Source organism: Choloepus didactylus, chromosome 5 (assembly GCF_015220235.1).
Source record: "Choloepus didactylus isolate mChoDid1 chromosome 5, mChoDid1.pri, whole genome shotgun sequence".
NCBI classification, from domain to species: domain Eukaryota; kingdom Metazoa; phylum Chordata; class Mammalia; order Pilosa; family Megalonychidae; genus Choloepus; species Choloepus didactylus.
In genome coordinates, this window is record NC_051311.1 from 19179723 (window position 1) to 19202420 (window position 22698).

Sequence of the window (22698 nt, forward strand, 5' to 3'; positions counted from 1 at the left end):
AGCCTGCAGCTCCCCACCAGTGTAAAGAAGTGCATTGCTTTTAATTCTCAGCAGACCCTTTCCCTGCCAGAGACCAAGGGCGAGTCAGAAGCCAAGCTTAAGCTATTTTTGTTTTTTTTTTCCCCTAGGCCCTGAGTTTTGAAGTTTCTGAGGGAGGGCAGCCACTTGAGCTGGGCCCTGCCCCTCCTTTTCTTAGGGAAGTGTTCCAGTTTGGTAATGCTGCCATTATGCAAAATACTGGCTATTATAAAGGGGGATTGGCTATTATAAAGGGGGTTTATTTGGTTACAAAGTTACAGTCTTAAGGCCATAAAAGTGTCCAAGCCAAGACATCAACAATAGGTACCTTCACAGAAGAATGGCCAATGGTGTCTGGAACACCTCTGTTGTCTGGGAAGGCACATGGTTGACATCTTCTTCCTTTGCTCCCAGGTTGTGTTTCAAAATGACTTTCTCCCAGGATGTTTCTCTCTAGGAATCTGGGGGTATTCTCTTAGTTTCTCCCAGGCCAACTCTGGAGTAACAAAAGTCTACTTTCAGTGGCTGTTTTCAAAATATCTCTCTTGGCTGCAGCCAACATCAGGGGTCTGCAATTCCAAGCATGTCTAAGCATCAGCATCAGCAAGTATCTGGGCCTGTGTGGCTCTCTTTTACAGTACTATAGTGATTCAATCAAGACCCACATTGAATGGGCACCACACCTCCATGGAAATAATCTAATCAAAGGTATTACCCACAGTTGGGTGGGTTACATCTCCATGGAAATAATCTAATCCAAAGATTCCAACCTAATCAACATTAATATGTCTGCCCCCACAAGACTGAATTAAAGAACATGGCATTTTGGGGGACATAATACATCCAAACTGGCACAGGAAGATCTGCCCATTAGCAAATACTCTCCTTCACTTGACTTCTTCCTTTGTCTCTCTGACTATCTTAACTCCACCCTTCCCTAAGTCAGCACTTAAAATTGAAAATGCCTGATGCCTTCTCTAATGAGCTATTTAGAGCGAGAGAACAAAAAGAAAAAAGAAAGATATCCCCTTCTCAGAGCCAGTCCCCAGTCCTCCAGTTTCACCAGTCAAAAGCCAGAGTTGGCAACTAGTTCTATGTGCTCCTTTTCTTGGCACACAGCCCTTTTCCAGTATTCTGAGCTCAGCTGACTCCAAAATCCTCTGTTTTTATTTATTTATGTATATATATTTTCTGTCAGCCTTGACTCCTATCTGCCAGGAGAGACCTCAGAGTTCCTTTCCTGCTTTCTCCAGGTTAATCTGTGCTTGTAGCTTGTATTCAGCAGTCCAAATTTGTTAATTAGAATGGCAATTGGAGCTTGGTTGAGCTACTTTCCCTTGCTCCTAGTGGAGACCGCTTCTTTTTCCCACAGGGAAGTGTTCCAACTCAGCCTGCCATGCAAGTGGGGGAGAATCATCAGCTCTGCAATTTGGGGGCTTTGTTTAAAGTTCAGTGCTGTGATCTTGGCCTTTCACCCATTCTAGACTGGTGCACAATGTATGTCCAGTCAAGGATGTCTCCCAAACAGTTGTTCCAGACTATTTACTAGATGTTCCTGGCTGTTTACTGGTTGCTCTAGAGGACTGATTAAAGTCCACACCTCCCTATGCTGCCATTTTGCCCTACCTCAATGCTAACTTTTAAGAAGTCATTTCCTTTTTTTCTTTCCTTTTTTTTATTACTCATCTGCCCATACAGTGGATCCAGGGAGTGTCAGTCACAGGTTTCAACAATCACATGGTCACACCATAAAAGTTATATAGTTATACAATCATCATCAAGAATCAAAGCTACTGCATTACAGTTCAATAGTTTCTGGTTATTTCCTTCTAGCTATTCTAATGCACTAGAAAATTTTAGGAATATCTATATAATGCATAAGAATAACCTCCAAAATGACCTCTCAACTCTATTTGAAATCTCTTAGCCACTGAAACTTTATTCTGTTTCATTTCTTTTCCCCCTTTTGGTCAAGAAGGCATTCTCAGTCCCACTATGCCAGGGCCAGGCTCATCCCCGAGAAGTCATTTCCTTTTTGTGATTTGTCTACAGCTTGGATAGCCTCTCTCCAAGTAGACTGAGCTATCACCACTAAACCTATCAATGAAGTTTCCCATTGGTATGCTTAACTGAGTCCTAGATGAAGCTCAGTGAATTATGTTTTAGTAACTAACCAGTTATTAAAGTAGTTATATTTACATATTAGAATATTTAAATTAAATAATATTTACAAATTGGACTTTTAAAGGAACTTGATCAGCTAGATATGCTTAAGTGCCTGCTGTGTTGTCATATTCATATCATGATTTTCCTCCATTTGGAGGAAATTGGCTTTTGGGGGATAAATTCCAGATTAACCCGAAAAACCCAATTCTACCTTCTCCAGTCTATGGCTCCCAACCATTCTGATTAAGATATGATCTTGGCATATTCTTTGACTCTTCTGCCTGACCAACTTTATTTCAACTTTAAAGCTCCCAGACCCACACACGCCTTGGCAGTAGGGAGGCCGAGAAGGAGGTGGCTAAAGGAGACTGATGCACGAGACTCTGTTATTGGTCAGATTTTGGGATTGAGAGGAGGGAGGAGAATCTCGCTTGCTTTACTTGGCCAGACTGTGGTCCATTACCAAAATAGGAAACCCTGGTGGAGGAGCTAGACGTTGGATGGTTTCTGGTTTACAAGTGCTGAGTCTGAGTTGCCTATGGAACATTCAGGAGGAGACATATAGTAGGAAGTTGGACTTATTGGACCAGAACTCAGAAAAGGGGTTGGTGGGGGACAGATTTGGGAAAAAACCATGGAGAACTCTACCCTCTGCTCTAGCAGTCCCACACTACCATGGTTGTCCTAAGGAATAGGAAAAGCAGATGGTGTCACAAGACTGGCAGGATCTGTGCTGTCACTCTAAGGGAATGAATTTCCTTGTTTACCAGTTAAAGAATCAAACCTTTTAGCAGAGCAGCCCCTATTTACCTACCCTGAGCAGTGACTGGGCCAGTGGAAGTAACAGCAGATATGCAACATTCCAGAAGTTCACAAATATCCATGTTTGAGTTTGTGTATTTCTATGAAATGCAAACTCTCTCCTTTTGTATTCTTTCTTTTGATTCTTCCCAGGTTTTCACCCCAAACCTCTCAAGCGATGGATGGTCTATACCACCACCTAAGTGGTCCCATGGTGCTCCCTCCTTCCCTGGACAAATTAGGGCGGTGTGCCCACCCCTCCTCCTTGTATTTCCATCTCATTGCAAGGGAGAGACAGGGTGTCCTATACTACTTTGTGTGGTGGAGAGAACAGAGCATACTTGTTTATTTAACATTATTTTTCTAGACATGAATTGGTGCGAAAACTGATCCAACCTTTTTTTTTTTTTTAATTGTCCTTATAATGTTGCTTCTATTTTTTGTCATTTTTGTGAGCTTTTCTTTATATTAAATTTATTTTTTTCTGAAATACTATTAAATTTTTATATATTTAATATATTTTATTGCCAAGTTTACTCCCCAGACACAAATGAATAAGATGTGCCAGGGACATAGAGAGCCACAAGAACACGGCAAGGGCAGTGGTCCAAAGGGCCTGCCCGGCTGACAAGCCTTCCTGGAGAAAATGGCACATGCATTCAAATAGGGGCCCCATAAAGTCATGGTCTTCACTGGGATCCTTAACACTGTCTCTCTCCACCCCAAACCCATGTTTTCCTAATCAGTTCACTTGCTTATGCTCCTCATCAACCCTGGCAGGTGATCTTGCATCCTAGTTTACAGAGAAGACAGAAGTCATCCAAAGAGAACTTCTCAACTGCCCACCACTTTCCAGCCTGTTCCCTGGCTTCCTGTTTATGTGGCTGTAATTCCTCACTGTGTGCCAGGCAGTGTTGAGTGCTTTGTCAGGATTTTCTCATTTAATCTGTCACAACAACCCTATGGGACAGGCGTACTACTGTAGTGGCACTCAATTTACAAATGAAGAGCTGTGATTAAAGAAGGTATTATAAACTCCCAGCCCCACACTGTAGCCCCAACATATGGTTCAGTGTCTGGGGCTAGGTAGGTGTTCAATAATCAATTTTTAAATAACTTTTGATATAGGAGAAACTTAGAGCCTATTGGGAAAAGGCAGCACATAGGGAAGCATTGAAGACATAAGATAAAGAGAGAATCAATAACAGAACATTTCATATTTGATAGAGAATCAATAGACAATGTCAGTAGACAAAGAACACAGGTGAGCCAGTGGCTCTGAGCAGAAGGGAGAACTCTTCTGTGGAGACCAGAGGAAAGGCACAAGTGTGGGAGCAAATAGAGATGTTCACAGGAGGCCGAGAGAGTTTCTGTTGACCAAGCATCTTTGGAGAGAGGGTTGAGGCAGTAAGGATGGTGGTGTGAGAAGACAGTTTAGGTCTGGTATAGCTGCTACAAGGAATGGGGCATGAATCTGACCAAAGACACACAAAAGGGATCACCTGGTATCCCCATGGCTGGAGGAAGAGGGTGCTTATTGAGCGCCTACTGTATGCCAAGAGCACATTTGGATCCTCCTCTTACAGTAGCCCTGTAAAATACTAGTTTACAGATAAGGAAACTGAGGCTGACTAGCAACTTTCTCAAGGTCACACAGGAGAGGAAACCGAGATAAGGATTTAGATCTCACTCCAAACACCCTGTTCCTTCTCCACACCCCACTGCCTCCTGCGAGCGTTTGGCTCATTATGGGTGAAAAGCCTGGGGTGTCCTCCCAACACCATAATCAACTCTTGGCTGGCTGAAGGCTTTTCAGTCTCTCCTTTTCTGGGCCAGGAACAGAGAAGACGCTTACGGTCACAGAGGTACTATCTTTGCCAACTGCTGATTTTTTAATTAGAAGAGGATTTCTAAGCTGTTGCGTAATTAACTCATTCTACTTGTTTCTCTTTCTCCTGGGGGGTCTAGAAGTTTGTCAGCTACCCAGCAAGCACAAAATCCGTTTGCTCTGAATATAAGTAACTTCAACCATATCTGTTCACACAATTTAAATTTCCAAAATGATGTAAAACTGAGTCCATATCTTTAAAACAGAGATGTGAAATGATATTTTTTCAGCTCCTGGGATTTTTTTTCTCATTGGGTGGGCCCCACCTGTGGGTGATTCCTGAAAGTACGCATCAAAGACCTGGCTCTTGAGTTAAGTCCTCAAGCTTGGATACCTTTTAGAATCCAAATGCCTTGGGAAGAATGAAAAGCATTCCAAGTCAGCCAATTACACTTCAGGGAAATGATTGAGATTAGAGGAGGGGGAGGAAAGTGAGATGAGGGAGTGCCCTGGACCTCTTGGGGAAACTGGAGAGTAGTGTTTCCCACCAAAGAGGCAAGAGGGCACGAAGGAGGAGAGACCAGAACCACGAAGATGAACTCTCCAAGACGAGACAAAGGAGCCCAGGCAGGGACCAACGTTACAGGCAGCATCTTGCACTTGGGAGATCAAGGGCAAACACCAAGACCAGAGGACATAGGCGGGGATTGGGACCCTGCGTTTAGAATCAGAGTGAGGCTGGAAAAGCAACACATGGGATGGGTGGGGTGTGGGCTGGAACCTGGTTGCTTTGACCTTTCGGGGAGTGGCGAGTGGTGGTTTATCTGTGTGGATCACAGAAGCTAAAAAGGCCAGAGTCAGGACTAATTCACATGCTACTTGTTTTCAGTCTGAAGTAAAGGAGTGTTTGTCACCTCTTTTATAGTAGGATGGGTGGGGTGTTTGCAAACTTCCCTGCCCATGCCTATCTCCCCAATATACCTTACTAATAATCCTGGATGTATTTCTAACACCAATGTTGGTTAATGAATTTTTGTACACTGGGTGCTGTGTCAGTAAGCATGTGCTCTCTCTCTCCCTCTCTCTCTCTCTCTCTCTCTCTCTCTCTATGTATATATATATAAAACCTCATGAAAGGCATGTGCTCTGTTCTGTATTCCTTTCCTTGGAGTCTTGATGGGTTTGGTTAGTGAAGAGACTAAGAACAAATTTCATTGTAAGTAAAGGGATACAGGATACCCTTCCCATGCACAGCAGGGTGCCTCTGGATAGGCACTGGTCCAATGGGTGATGTTATGGGGGCTTTAGAGGCAAAATATAGGTCTAGAGAAGCATCTAAAATAGCAGTAGAATGGCACCCAAGGAGTTTCTGTGAAATCTTGATTGTTCCAGGAAAATAACACTGGTGATAATCCAAATGGAATTAACACCTTGTGTTGTCAACCTGACACTTCTCACACGAGTTAATGAATAGCTTACAGTAAAGCCAAATAAGTAACTTTAGGGGCTGAGAAAAAGATTTATTGACTTACTTCAGACCCACCCTTACTTTATTGAACTTGGAAACGTCTGTGTTAGTCTTGCACTAATCCTCCTTGAGTTGGCACAACATGATTGTGTTGGAAAGGTTCATGGAATTCACCACATTCATCCTTTAATTAGACCAAACTTGGATTTATAAGCTTCTGTGAGATTTGGAAAAATCCAATCTTCAGTCTCAGACTGCTAAATCCTTTGAGAATTTTGAAGTGCAAATGTACAAAATCATAAGACAGTGTAAGGTTCTGTTAATCTGAAGAGAATGTGAGTCATTTTAAACCTAGGGTATTTCAGACTTAGTCATTTCCTGCATATGAAATCTGACTTTCCAGCATAAAAATTATGAAGAGCAAATTTTTCCAGAATATAGAATTACAAGTCTAAGATACGGAAATGGTGTCTGGATATAACATTGCTAATGCAGTGTAGCATTTTGTTAGAATTTTGATTCTTAAAATTTGTTTTGCATCATCTGAACTTTTCTTCTCATAACTTTCTTCTCTATTCTTTCTTGTGTCACTATTTTTCTCATGATTTTTTAGCTTTATTTTCTCTGTGGGCAAGTTAGTTTCACATGAAGGAAGTGTCTATGGCTACATGAGGTATTTCGAACCACATCCCATATCATGGTAGTTAATGGAGACCTGGATGGAAATATATGATCCCCACTTCTCTCTCCAGAGTAGGTGCTCAACAAAGATGGGTTGAATGGATATGTTTTAGAACAGTGTAAATTCAGAAAAATAGAAATTTTCTCTTTCTAGTGTGTTAAAGCAGTGATAGTTAACCATTATAAATACATTGGAAGCCACAAACTTCTCCTTGGGGGAACAGTATCTTGAATTTCCTTCCTTCTTTTTACAAATAGAGATCTAAAACACAATTTAAAAAAATCAGTATGTCATTTATTTCTCAGAAGAATCATGTGAGAAGAGCAAAGCAATCACAAATTCCTCATTTCATGGGTCCAGAAAAGTTAACAAGATTGTAACTTAATGAAAGACTAGGACAAGAACACAGATATTCTGGTCTTAGTCTAGTTCTCTTTGTATCTTATTTTACTGCCTTAAGCAGAAGGCAGAGTTAACTACGAATAAAGATGACACATGAGTGAATACTGGGGGCTGTAGTGGTCATTAATGTCTTGCCATGAATATTTCCAGTTTTTCTTTTTCTGAGCACATTTAGAATTATTTCCCTGCACCCTTTGGGTTGGTATGGTCATAAGACTTGCTTTGGCTTGTGACATATGTAGATGTGATGTGCCATTTTCAGTCAGAAACTTAAAGAATCAGTGCATAAAGTGTATGTTCCTTTAATGATATAGTGACCATGGAAGCACCAGCTAAGATAAAGCTTTTATCAACCTGGATCTCTCAGTGCATAAATGGAGTAAGACTCCCATCTCTGAGACATGCTGGACATGTGTAAGTGATAAATTAACTTTGGTTGGTTCAAGCCACTGAGATTTTGGAGTTGTTTGTTCTTGCAGCAGAGCTTAACTTATTCTTAGTGCAAAAATTAAGCAACATAAAAAGGTAAGGAATGCACAGATCTTATAAATAGATATTCACCTAATGGTAGAGCCCCAAAATATAGGAAGCAAATATTGACAGATTTGAAGGGAGAAATAGACAGTTCTACATTAATAGTAGGAGATTTCAATACACCATTTTCATAATGGATAGAACATATAGAAGAAGATCAGTAAGGAAATAGAAAACTTGAACAATGCTATAAATTAACTGGACCTAACAGATATATATAGAACAATTTACCCAACAGTAGCAGAATCTATATTCTTCTCTAGTACACATGGGTCATACTCCAGGATAGATTATATGTTGGATCATAAAACAAGTATCAGTAAATTCATAAATATTGAAATCAAACAGTGTGTCTTCTCAGACCATATAGAATGAAGCTAGAAATCAATAACAGAGGAAAAACTGAAAAATTCACAAATATGTGGAAATAAAACAATACACTTTTAGACAATGGATGGGTGAAAGAAGAAATCACAAGAGAAATTAGGAATATCTTGAGGAAAATGAAAATGAAAGCACAACATACCAAAACTTATGAGATGCAGCAAAGGTAGCGCTGAGAGGGAGATTTATAGCTCTAAATGCCTATGTTAAAAAGGAAGAGAGATATCAAGTCATAGACCTAATCTCACAACTGGAGTATTTAAACAAAGAAAGTAAACAAACCCCAAAATGAGCAGAAGGAAGGAAATAATAAAGATTAGAGCAGATATAAATGAAATAGAGAATAGAAAACAATAGAGAGATTCAAGCAAACCAAAATTTGGTCCTCTGAAAAGATCAATAAAATGACAAACTTTTAGATTGACAAAGGAAAAAAAGAGAGGATGGAAATAACTAAAATCAGGTGTGAAATGGGGAACACTACTACTGACCCCACAGAAATAAATGATAAGAGGATACTATGAACAACTGTAAATCAACTAATTAGATGACCTAGATGAAATGGACAAATTCAAACACACAAACTACCTACACTGACTCAAGAAGAAACAGAAGATTTCCACAGACTAATAACAGTAAAGAGATTGAATTGATCGCCCAAAACCTCCCAACAAAGAAAGGCCCAGGACCAGATGGTTTCACTGGTGAATTTTACCAAATGTTCCAGGAAGAATTAACACCATTCCTGCTCACACTCTTCCAAAAACTTGAGAGAACATTCCCTAACTCTTCTATGAGGCTGATATCACTCTAATACCAAAGCCAGATAAAGACACCACAAGAAAACAAAATTTATGAATATAGATGCAAAAATCATCAACAAAGTACAAGTAAACTGAATCCAACCACACATTAAAAGAATTATATATCATAACAAGTTGGATTTACCTCACGTATGCAAGGGTGGTTCAACATTAAAAAAATCAATTAACATAATATACCACGTTAATAGAACAAGGGGAAAAAAAGCACATGATAATTTCAATAGATGAGGAAAAGGCAATTAACAAAATCCAGCACCCCCTTGATAAAATATATATATAATTAGGAATAGAAGGAGACTTCCTCAATGTGATAAAGGGCATATATAAAAACCGACAGCTAACATCATACTCAATGGTGAGAGAATGAAAGTTTCCCCTTTAACTTCAGGAATAAGATAGAATGCTCACTGTCACCACTGTTATTCAACATTCTAACAGAAGTTCTAGACAGAACAAGTAGGCAAGCAAAAGAAACAGAGGCATTGAAACTGGAAAGGAGTAAGTGAAACTTTCTGTATTTGCAGATGACAAAATCTTACGTATAGAAAATCCTGAAAAAAATCCACAACAAAGCCTTTAGAGCTAATAAATAGATTCAGCAAAATGCCAGGGTACAACCTCCTGAAAGCAGTAGTGTTTCTACACACTAGTAATGAACAATCTGAAGAGGAAATCAAGAAAAAAATACATTTATATTAGCAACTAAAAGAATAAATATCTCAGAATAAATTTAACCAAGGATGTAAAGGACTTATACCCAGAAAACTACAAAACCTTGCTAAAAGAAATCAGAGAAGACCTAAATAAATGGAAGAATGTTCCATGTTGATGGATTGAGTGGCTAAATATTGTTATGATGTCAATTTTGTTCAAAGCTATTTACAAATTAAAAAATCCTAATCAAAATCCCAACAGACTTCTTTGTAGAAATGGAAAAGCCAATAATCAAATTTATATGGAAAAGCAAGGGGCCCTGAATAGCCAATACCACCTTGGAAAAAAAATTAGTGAAGTTGGAGGACTCACATTTCCTGATTTTATTACAAAAGTACAGTAATAAAAACAGCATGATACTGGCACAACGACAGTCACATAGACCAATGGAATAGAATTAAGAATTCAGAAATAAACCCTTGCATATATGGCCAATTGATTTTTTTCCTAAAAGAGTTTTTTTATTAACACACATGATCATAGCATTGCATTTTTTCTTTGGATTAATTGGCTAAATTAATGAGAAATGTGTTATGTTTTCTATAAATAAAAACAAATTAAAATTTTGGAAAGAAAAAAATAAACAGAAGGATACAATTGCTGGAGATGTGGAGAGAGAGAGAAACCCATTCACTGTTGGTAGGGAACTAAAATGGTGCAGCCCCACTGGAGGGCATTGTGGTGGTTCCACAGGAGGCCAAGCATATATGACATATAATCCCGCCACCCCATTATTTGGTATATACTTAGAAGAACTGAAAGCTGGGACATGAACAGGCATTTGTACACTGATGTTTATGGCAGCACAATTCATGATTTGCAATGGTTGGAGGTGGCCTAAGGGAACATAGACTAATGAATGGAAGGGCGAACTGTGGTGTATACATACAACAGAATGTTGAGTGGCTGCAGGAAGGAATGAAACCGTGTGGCATGCAACTACGTGAATGAACTTTGAGGATATTATGTTCAATGAAGTAAGCCAGACACAGAAGGACAAACATTGTATGGTCTCATTGATATAAACTATAATGAACAAACTCTGAGAATTGAATATGAGAGCATAAATTATCAGGGGATAGAAAGTGGGCAGATTGGACAATTGATGATTAAGGAGTACAGAGTGTTCAAATAAGGCTCATTGTAAAGATTCCTAGACTGTAAGCTCCCACAGCAGTCACATCCATCCCTGATTTTTAACTGCTGTTTCTAAATTCTGAGATGCTGTATTCTCCGTGTACTACCTGGTAGTTCTCTGGAACACTGGACATCTTTGCAACACCTGAGACTCGGAGCCAGAGTTCTGCAGCTCTGAAAGTCAGCACTATCCACACAGCAACTGTTAAAGAAGCAATGACATGATGGTAGCTGTGCCTTTCCTGTAGTTAGTTGCATGGATGGCATTTCTTTTTTTAAAAGACCATTTTTCTTGATTTCTGGGATCATAAAAATCCAATTCCTTCTTCCAAGTGGGAAGAAACATCTGATTTGGAGACCAGATGTCCCACTGAGACCAGATGATTGATATGCTACAGCATCCCATCTCTGAACAGCTTTCTCTGGGATGTGTCCAGCAAGGGCCCACTGTTCCTGGGTGAAGGCTATAAATACATCTTTCAAGTTCACTAACTCCAGCAGCTGCATTTGTCAATAGCTCATCTGACAACTGTCGTCTTCTAGGATTTCACTCACCACCAGATGACGTGCTGATGCCGAGATTGGTCCTGGAGGGACAAAGCTTGATCCTCACTGTGGAGGCAGCACCAGGGCTCAGGGAACTGAACCCTGAGATGTTTCCTGGGTAGTCTGAGTCATCATGTTGGGAAAGGCGGGTTGGGGTGCCTGCTAGAGGGTGCACCCCTTCCTGTCCCTCTGGCTGAATCCCTGAGACTGGGCTGAGATTCTTCAATGCCAGTGACCCTGTTGGGTGAAGTGGACTCCTCAGCACAGTCAGCAGGGAGGGTGTCGGGAAGGAAGGATCCACAGAAGGAACAGGAGTGGGGTAGTGTCTGTTCTGCACCCAGACTCCAATCAATTTTTGACAAGGGTGTCAAGTCTGCTCGATTGGGGAAGAATAGTCTCTTCAACAAATCATGCTAGGAAAACTGGATAGTCAGAGGCAAAAGAATAAAGGTAGACCCCTTCCTTACCTCATATACAAAAATGAACTCAAAACAGATCAAAGTCCTAAAAATAAGAATGAAACTAGAAAACTCTTAGAAGAAAACATAGGAAAGCACTTTCAGGGATTTCTGTAAGGCAGTGGTTTCTTAGACTTTACACCCAAGGCATGAACAACAACAACAAAAAATACATAAATGGGATCTCATCAAAATGAAAAACTTCTGCTGACTGCTGAAATCATCACTTCTCCTTTTAAAGCCTTCAACTAATTGGATTAAATGTCTCTTGTTGTTGAAGACACTCTCTTTAGTTGATTGTAGATGCAATTAGCCATAGAGGAAATCAACTCACTGATGAGTTAAGTTCAGGGAATGTTCTTGCAGTAACAGCCAGTGCTTGCTTGACCAGACAACTGGGCACCATAACCTGGCCAAGTCGACACCTGAACCTGACCACCACAGGTCCCAAGTGATTCTTCTGCCCAACAGGATGAAAAACCACTGACCTAGATGGGCTCACAATTTCCTTCTAGAACAGAAATGATATAATTCTATAAAAATGGTATCTTTTGTTAGGTTCTAAAAAAACTCTTTTAATAATATCAACTTCCATTTTAAGAATATTATTTCTAAAATTATAATTTTTTACTAACCAAATTTGAATAAAGTTTGGGAACCTTTAGGTTGAAATCAACATTTTAAGTTTCTTAAGAGTAGAACGATTTTCAGAAAATAACTATGGTTTCTAAAAGGAAAGAGATTATTTGAATAAGTTGGTATTTGTAAGTCCAGAGATGAGATGACATTGAGTCTCTTAAAATTGACTCTGGAGGTGATGTGATGCTTTAGCCCTGGGGTGGAAGTGGGACCCAAGTGAAAACCCAAGCCAGGATTGTGCACAAGGATTTATTCTTCTTCAGAGAGCCATTTTTCTTAGTGAATATTGGACTTGGCATGAACTCTGGGCAGGACCACTACTGGATTCTTTTTTCTACATAGGCAGGTGTCCCATATAAAAGTAAGAGACCTGGAGTGTCATTGGAAAGGGTGAGGAAACACTTCAACATCTTTACCCCAAATCTGCCAGCAAGCAAGTTCTCTACCATCTATGCGTTTTGAATGAATCTGCTTGTCGATTCACTGCCTCTTCCAACTTGTCTATTTTTTCTTTACAAATGTCCCTGAAAATATCTCTACAATAAAATGGGGTCTTTAGTAGATGGTAGCTAACACTCACAGCTCCAGGCAGGCACTGTTCTAGGCTTTTTTATCTGCATTAGCATTTAATCCTCACTACAACCCTATAAAGTACATACAGCTATTATGTCCATTTTACAGAGGAGGAAACTGAGACAGATCTGGGCAACTTGCCAAAGAGCACGTACTCGGAAGAGGGCAGAGTTGGAGCCAGGCATGGGGTGGAGGTCTTTACTTTCAACCCTTTCATTTTACTGGCTTTCTGTAGCTTACTGGAGATTCTAAATTAATTACACAAAATAACATTGTTTACTAATAATAAATGTTTTCCAGAGTGATTAAGTTGAGATATTAGCTTCTTTTCAGTTCCCATTAAATATGGCCAGGAGATGACTGGTTAAGGTTATCACAAAGTTGGCATCCCTTTCACGCGTTTGAGCCATGACCTCCTTCATAGGCTTTCTCTCGCTGAATGTGGATGAGTTGCAACAGCTAAGATCCAAAATTATACATGTTATATCTGGAGTCAGGAAAACCTCAGCATTTACTCGTGAAAGTGAATCTCACTTTCTGGGTCTTTGGTGAAGGACTCATCACTTCTTTCAGGACACTCAAGGAAAGACAAGATTTCTCCACTGAATAAACATTATCCTAAAATTCTAAAACCTTAGCAAAGTCCTATCATTAGGTAAGTTAATACCAAGTTCTTGTTAAAGGTGATGGGATGTGGATGCACATATCCGTACACTTTCAGGATCCCTGGGCACTCACTGTGAGATCAGCCAGTGTCTCCCGGACACGGTAGGACAGAATCTACCTTGGCTTGGAATCCCTGACTCTTGTCATAGGGCAGACTTCTGGAAGACCTTTCGTTTCTAGCTGAGTTGGTCTCATGAGTTACCTACTGCAAACATTTACTGAACAAAAAGAGGACACTTTTAATTGACCTTCCTAATGAAGACCTCAACGTTATTAGTTCCTCCTAGGTTCACAGACTGGGCTTAATTTCTAGTTTAAATAATACAATGACACCTGTGTATACATTGTTCATTATTTCTCTACAGGTAAAAGGAAAAAGCAGGTTTATCTAAACCGCTCTGTGGAACGAAGTTCAGAGCTTTGTTTCACAACAAAGCTTGAAGTTCCCCTTTTGGACCAGGTGAGGGCACTCCTGTTCCCTCCCAAATGTTTATTCTCAAGGCCACAAAAAGAAGAAAAAAGACCACTTCCACTTAAATTAGTCAAGTTGTATAACAACAGGTAATTTGTTTAGCTAATTTCTCTTTGTACTTTTTTCATTTTAGATGGCAACATCACATTCAATTACATTTAGTGGCTTTCAATTCAGCCTGCACATGAGACTCTCCTGGTATAGCTTTAGAAAACTTCAAATCCCCAGACTTTACTCCTAGAAATCCTGATTCTTTTGGTCTGGGGTGTGGGCTGGACATCAGTATTTTTAAAAAGCATCCCCAGGTGCTTCTAATGTGCAGGCAGGGTTGAGAACTAATGGCCTGGTGTTAGTTAATTAAAAACAGTTTGTTAGGGGGGCAATGTTGGAAATTGGTTTTGGTTTTCTGACTTAAATGACCGGCACGGGTCTCCGCCTCTGCTGACCAGGGCAGATGTTTTCCACATCTGGCCGCTCTCCCTAATGTAAATGCCATCAACAGCAGAACTCCAGCCTTCCTGTCGGCCCTGTAGCTCCTCACTCAGCCAGCACAGACACGGGGTCTTTACCTTGGGTCTTTTGCATGAGTTAATTATTATATTCAGGTGAGTGTAGAAAGCAAAGAGCACATGAGCTGGCCTGAACCGCCGGGGGGCCAGGAGGCAAGGCTTCCCTAAGCTATCCTCGCAGCCTCTCAAGGCTGTTTGTCTGTCTGTTCCTATATGGGTCGGTCAGTCCATGCGTAAACCTGTCTTCTGGCATGATTTGGTAACTAGGTAAAGGCAGCTCTGGTAAGCTGATGTTTCAGGTACGAATGCCCATCCTTTGGGGATTTACATGGAGGAGCAGGGCAGCCGGGGAAGCCTAGAGAAACAGCAGTGACAAGTAGGATTCATGGCTTCTGGTCCCGGCGCTGCTCCCGATGAATGCTCTTGAGCAAAGACAGCCCTCCTCGGGTTTCAGTTTCCTTATCTGTAAAATGAGTGACTGCTGGTTAGGCCAGCACTTCCTACAATTGAAGGTACATGAGTGCCAATCAGGTGGGAATCTTGTCAAAATGCAGATTTGGCTTCAGGCAATGAGACCTGAGATTCTACGCTTCTAGTCTGCTCTTAGGGCTTGCCTCTGCTCCTGCTCTATGGACCACACTTTCTGAGTAGAGAGGTTTGGGTGACTTGTGGGATCTCTCACCTCTAGGATTCTAAGGTTCTGTAGGTGGTCTTCAAGGTCTGCCTCTGGTCTGCTTCCCTCTGGACTGGTGAGAGCTTCCTCCTTCCCTCTCATTCCCACCAGCCATTCTGACCTTCATCCACAGCTCTCTGAGGCTGTTTCTTCTGTGTTCATCCTGCCTTACAGGCTTGGCCTTCCCACGCTGCTGTGCTATGTAAATCTTCCTCCCTCAGGACTCCAGTATTCCAGAAGATTTCTTCCCCCTCTCTTCCCTTTGGCTGACCTTGCTTCCCAGCTTAGTTTCTGTTCCTTAGTGTGTTCCCATGAACACCTGGCTAGATAACTGGGAGACAGCTTGCTCTCCATCCGACCCCACAGCATTCATACGTGGCATTGGACTCAGCAGGTCAATTTCTACATGGGAAAATGTAAAGTAGTGTATTTAATTAAGCAAGCCAATTACACCCCACCTCAAAATACTGTTTATTATTCATTTCTTTCTCCTGTCAAAAATTGTGGTTGTGGAGGATCTTTGGCAGACATCCCATTCATTAGAGGAAAATAACACGGCAATCTTTGAAAAGAAAGACCATAGGATTTCAATATAGCTTAATTATATTTTTCACCTGCTTTATTAAGAATTTAATCCAAATGAGGTCGATAAAAGTCATCTTACGGTGTAAGTGGCGAGTCCAGGTCTTGTGGGGGCCTTAGCTTATGCAGTTTTGGGGTCCCTTCTTAAGAAAAATATTAAAAAATTATGAATATAAAATATCTGCCGGCCCTCTGGGAGGAGCCTGTTTGCGCATGCTCAGAATTTTTGAATGAATGAATTGAAGGATGGAATGACTCTATTCACCTAGCTCTGTAACTTTGTGAGACCACAAGATGGCAGTAGAGTATCAAATGTGGAGCACTCACTGACATAACATCTAAATTCCGAGATTCATGCACTCCTGGGGATTTGTTTTGAGAATATTAACAAAATGTTTGCACCTACACTTTAAATTGCATCCTGTGCTCTGCATTTTCTTGAGTATCTTTGTGTGATTTTCTTTTGGCAAGATGATCTGGCTTCCTTCCCTCAAACTTTCAAGTATTTCGGGAAGCTGCAGCAGGTTCTGTGTCAGTTACAAAACTGTAACGTGATGCAGTTTGCTCCTTAAACTTCTCTCCCTTCTGTTTTATGGTACTTTAAAATTGCATCTATGATAAAGCATAAAGAAAGTGCTTCACATGACTTCTCCCACAAGTGACTTTAATGAGCTTTGGCTTTACTAATGCTTTTAACCACGTTAAACTTTATTTATATTGATCTTCTAGCTACACAGTAACCAAAACTCCCCCTTCCCCATATTTGACAGCATTTTCAAAAACTAGCACTTACTTCATATAGTAACTAAGGACATACCTGTAAAGCACAAAGTAAAGGGGTATTCTGGCAAGGGACTCATTTATTTCTTTAATGCAAATGGTCAAACTGAGACCATTCCTCCCTTCTGGCACCCAACAAAAGCAAATTTGGGCTTTTGATACCATTAATAGACACAACTTAGGTCTTGGCAACTTTGTGCCTTAAGTTTTAGTTTCCAAGACAACTAGCTCTTGTGCTTTAAGATCAGTCTCTCTTTGGTTTGGGAGGTGTAGGTCGTCTTTTTATTCAGAGTTGTCCTCCGTATGTCAATAGTGTTTTGTTAAAAAGCTTGATTTAGCACACTTCACAGACCTCTTGTAAAAGTTATCAAATGTGCCATTTTTACAAGGATATTTTGAAGACTCAAAGGAAAAAGCTTCAAAGTTGAACATTTTTTACTGTGTCATGTAACAGCTGAAAAGGAGTCAATGAGACCACTGCTAGATTAGAAAAACAAATGCTAGATAGTGAGCACACATAAGTAGTAAAGACCATGCAACCTGCCCTCAAAATTCGACTTTATAACTGCAGATGTGAAGTTTATAGCTGGCTTATGCACACTACAGTACATGAGTCACCACGTGGAGGAGATGCAGAAAGCTTATTTATGAAACTTAAGTTACAAGACAGCAACTCCTTGAATAAAAGTGCAGCCAAGGTGAAGACTTTACAGTACCGCCGGCGTTTTCCAATGAAATTGGCCTTATAGCTCAAGTCAGTTTTCTTATCGCATACTTAGTTTTAAAAAATCCAATTAACACCAAAAATAGCTGTGGAAAAGATGTTGCAAGATGTTACTACCATCTACGTGAAAAAGACCGGTCCAGGAACAGTTTCCATCCTATTAAAAAATATATATATTTTTTCTTTTGACCATTAAAGATTCCCATTAGGAAAAGTAAAGAGAACAAACATCTTAACAGGATGCAGAAACCAAGCCCCCCTCCCAGTCCGTGATAATTGTGCCTCTGTCATTAGCAGGGTAGCTGCCATTTCTTATCTTGATTGACAGGTTAATAAGGGGCCTGGGGCTATCTTTTCAGTCTGAACACACAACCTTACCAATTACTTTTAAATTATTGCTAATCTGTCAGAAAATAACAGGCAGAAGGAACAAAAATATCTGAAAAAAAAAATAGAAATGTCTGCTGAAGAAGCTTTTACTTCCGGTGGTTTAAAAGATTCAGTTCAGAAAACTTGCTAGAATTTAGTTAATAGAATTTAGGCATTGAGGATTTTTTTTTTTTTTTAAAGAAAAACTTGTAGTTTATAATAGTTCATTGGTTCAATTAGGAGCGAAAAAGAAGGGAGTTTTGTAATGCAATTGTCCAGCAAAGGAAAACGCTTTAAATTGGGGGATTTTGTGAGCAGACCACCTGTAGGGCATTCATCGCCCTTTCTATAATGCTTCAACCCATGCCTAGCTGCCTGCAGGCTGGCTAACAATGCGGGGAAAAGCTGTTTAAAAGGCTGAGCGCACTTGTGCCTCGGGTTTTCACTAACTGTTACAAGTCTTCCTCTCTCTCTCTCTCCCTCTCCCTGGCTCTCTCTCCTTTTTAAAGTAAAAGTCCCACATGCCTTTAATTGAAGAACTTTAAGGCTCCATGGTGGCCAATTGGTCTGCGACAAGAGGAATAGGGCAGCAGGGAAAGAAATTTCAGACTATACATCACATTTGGAGAGGAGAAAAGATCAAAGTTTTTCCAACTCAAAAGACCAAGTTCCCTACAGATTAACCCTATTCATTTAGCTCCTCTTAAAGGAATGGTGTGCAGAGCCACTGGGCAGACAGGTAAAAAGTTCAACAATTGCCAAAGCATTCTTCTGCTAATTCAACAGCCTTCTGCTCAAATAAATTAGCTTAGTCTTGACAGAGGAACAATAGCTTTTTCTCTAGGAAAAGAAGCACATTTTATATACACAAGCATGGAAGGTTGTTAAGATGTTAACCCGTTAGTTTAATCCATTAAAGAGCACCTGCTCCACCACCAGATTCTGAAGTGACTTACACTGTAAAGCATGATCTGTGGGTTTAAAACATTAACCTCTACACTTCAGCAGTGTGTTCAGTCCCTGAAAAACCAGGTACTTTGAAAATCATGGACACGCGAGAAATGAATGTGCGGTTTTGAAGCCTTTAGTGATATTACACAGGATAAATAACAAGGCAGAAGTAGGATGACTGCCTTGCAAACGGTCCATTTACATACACTAAGGTGAGTGTGGTTACCCCACAGATCAAAAAAAGGAGCAACCATTAAAAACACCATCTTTTTGGAAGGTGCAAAAACTGAACTTTGATTCAGTTCAACAATGATTTTCACTTTGCTAACAGCTTAAGGAGTAGAGTTTAACAAGTACTTTTTCTCCATGCCTAAGGTCAGTGTACAGAATGATAATGCAGAAAATGTCCATTTTTCCAGTGCATTTTTAGCAAGCACTTCAAAGATAACAGCTTAGAAGAGGCAGGGGGAGAGGGTACTGTTTAAATCATTTATCAAAAGTCATTTTATTGACAAAATAGAATAGTTATATTTGTTCTTACAGGGGTAGCCTCTAAATTTTTTACAAAAAAATGTACAGACTGTATATCTTTGGATATGTACATATTTTACACAATTTTTTTTTTTTTTTACAATTTAACAAATAATTATATAAATACATCCTTTAATGTAAAAAACCCGTATTTACTTGGGGTGTATAATTAAGACATTTCTTGTTTGTTTATTTAAGGCATCTGCCTGGTCATTTAGACTACCCAAACCGTGCAATCTCCTTAGGTCGTGGCAGCCCTCCTCTAGGATAGGTCAAGAGTAAGAGTTTATGTAGGAAAGTCAAAGTAGGTCCCTCAGTTGAAGTCTGTTGATCTTGCTTCAACTCGTTAAAGGGCAACCAGTGAATGCTCCAAACCTCGGGTTCTGGAAGCTCTGCAGAGTCCACCCTCCTTTGCCAACAGATATTAACGCCTGGCGATAGGAGCTCCTTGCATATCAATGGAGGAAAGGGGGCTGGGTCTGGTAGGCTTCAATGCCAGGTACTTTGTTCTAAGCAAGTCATTTAAGTCCCAGCTAATGGATACCATTAAGAGTTCATTATCATGCTAATAGCAATCAACACGGTGAAGGGGTGGGAACCTTAGGCCGTCAAGTGTCCCTTCGCACTTGCTCTCCCCGACACACCCCCCTCCGCACCCTTTCCGGGTGCCCCCTCCCCTCCGCTCAGACCTGGGACAATGGCATCTGCTTGGGGTAAGATACGGAGCTGGCCGTGCCAGACCTCCACGTCAGGCCGGTGCTGACGTCGCTGTAGAGGGAGCCCCCGCCCCCGCCAGGCCCCGCGCCGCCGCCCCCCGCCCCGCCCGCGCCCGCCCCCGCCGCTGCGCCCGCGCCCCCGCCTGCCGCGGCGCCCTTGCTGGCCCAGCAGCAGCGCGTGCACAGGGCGCGCCACGACTCGAGCGTCTTCCCCGACCAGACCCACACGCCCGAGGTGATGCCCACGACGAGGCACATGAAGTACTTGAGCATGAAGACGGCGTAGTCGGGCCGGCGGGCCTGGTCCGGTTGCAGGTCCCGCAGGCACGGGCAGTTGTGCGTGGCCTCCCAGCGCGGGCGGTTGTGCTGCTCGTAGAAGAGGCAGGCGACCACGACGGCGGCGGGCACGGTGTACAGCACGGTGAAGAGGCCCAGGCGGATCATGAGCTTCTCCAGCTTGTGCGTCTTGGTGGGGCCGCCCTGCTGCTTGATGACCGAGCGGATGCGGAAGAGCGACACGAAGCCGGCCAGCAGGAACATGGTGCCGATGAAGAGGTAGATGACCAGCGGCGCCAGCACGAAGCCGCGCAGGTTGTCGAGGCTCTGGTTGCCCACGTAGCAGATTCCCGCCACCGGGTCGCCATCCACGGAGCTGAGCGCCAGCACGGCGATGGACTTGACGCTGGGCACGAGCCAGGCGGCCAGGTGGAAGTACTGCGAGTAGCCGGCGATGGCCTCGTTGCCCCACTTCATGCCGGCCGCCAGGAACCACGTGAGCGACAGGATCACCCACCAGATGGAGCTGGCCATACCGAAGAAGTAGACGAGCAGGAAGACGACGGTACACAGCGCGGGACCAGTGGTCTCGTAACGCACGTGCTGCTCCACGGCGCCCAGCTCCTCGTACTCGCTGCGCCCTCCCGGGCCGCCCGCGCCCGCGCCCGCCGCCCCAGCGCTGGCCGCCGCGCCTCCCGCGGCCCCCGCGGCCCCCGGCCCGGGCGCGCCGCCGCTGCACGCCACCTTCTCATGACCCGCCACCAGGCGTACCAGGTAGCCGACCGACACGAAGAGGGTAGCAGGCCGAGAGGAAGATGATGGGCCGCTCGGGGTACTTGAAGCGCTCCATGTCGATAAGGAAGGTGGAGACGGTGGCGAAGGTGGAGACGAAACAGAGCACCGACCAGAGGCCGATCCAGAAGACTGTGAAGGCGCGCTCGTCCTGGCTGAAGAAGGGGTTGTGGCAGGGCAGCGCGCAGTTGGCGATCTGGCCTGTCTTGACGCGGTTGTACAGCGGGTGCCGCTCGCTGGACACGCTCACCATGGGCGCGCGGCACTGGCAGCCCGGCTCGCAGGGCGCCGCGCCGCCGCCAGAGGGCCGCGCCTTCCCGCCGCCGCCAGCGCCGCCGCGCGCAGGGGGCGCCGCTGTGTCCCCGCCGCCGCCGCTCTTGCCGCCGCCGCGGTGCGGGGGCCTGGCCCCCGGCTGGCGGCTGTGGCCGCTGCCGGAGGGCGGCTGCTCGCCGGGCAGCGGCGGCGGCGGCGGCGGGTGGCGGCGCGGCGGGCTGGGCGCGGCCGTGGTGAGATCGGTGCGGTTGTAGTCCATGCACAGCGTGTCGGGGTTGCCCTGCTCGGGCAGCCGGTCGCAGCGCATGCGGTCCGGCCAGGCGAAGCCGTACTGGCGCATGAGCGGCGCGCAGCCGGCCTTGGCGCGCTCGCACACCGAGCGGCAGGGCGGCAGCGGCTTCTTGTAGTCTTCCAGGCAGATGGGCGTGTACATGCTGCACAGGAAGAACTTGAGGTCGGGCGAGCACTGGATCTCCACCAGCGGCCAGAACTGGTGCACCTCCAGGCCCGCCTCGTCCTGCGTGTCGTGGTTGAACTGGTTGGGCATGTAGGTGTAGTTGTAGCCGATGCCCTTGCACAGGGGCACGGTGATCTCCTGGCACGCCAGCTCCTTGGCTGAGGCGGCTGCCGCGCCGCTCGAGCGCTGCAGCAGCGCGAAGGCGGCCAGCAGCGAGGTCACTTCCAACAGGTAACTCCACTCCATGCTGGGAGCCTCAGCTCCGTGTGCCACCGCACCCTCGCTCCTCCAAGCGGCGCGCGTCCCGGGGCCCCGGCCTGGAGGCGGGGAGAGGGTCGCCGGAGAACCCGGAGGAGCCCAGAGACTGCGAGGAAGGGGACGGGTGCCCGCGACCACTCAGTCCTTCGGCCTCGCCCCTGCCTCTCCCGGGGAGGGGAGCAGCCCGAAACCCGAGCCCCTTCTCCCGAACGGCGCGGGCCGGAAGGCTGGGCAGGAATCAGTCCAAGCCTCTCTTCCGCTGCCCGGCGGGCCTCTCCGGGGAGCGAGCGCCGCGCCGCGCTCCCCCTCCTCGGCTCGCACAGCAGTCCCGACAAAACGAGGGGGTGGGCTGCGGGCGAGAGCGTCAGTCCCCTCGGGTCTTCCCCCTGCTGATTTTGGTCCGGCTTCAGCTTGCGTGGAGACTTGCTGGCCCCAGGCTCATCTTCCTGCGCTGGCTCTGTCCCCCTCTCTCCGCGCCGCCGCCACTTTTCCGCC

The 22698-nt window shown here is 43.8% G+C and overlaps 1 protein-coding gene across 1 annotated transcript; it reads right to left on the bottom strand.

The window, feature by feature from the left end:
- Positions 1 to 19489: 19489 nt before the first annotated feature.
- Positions 19490 to 22218, bottom strand: FZD8 (frizzled class receptor 8). The gene is given in 2 exon segments (XM_037835659.1): positions 19490 to 21218; positions 21220 to 22218. Coding segments are annotated over 2 exon segments (2076 nt in total). The 5' UTR covers positions 22192 to 22218; the 3' UTR covers positions 19490 to 20114.
- Positions 22219 to 22698: the final 480 nt, after the last annotated feature.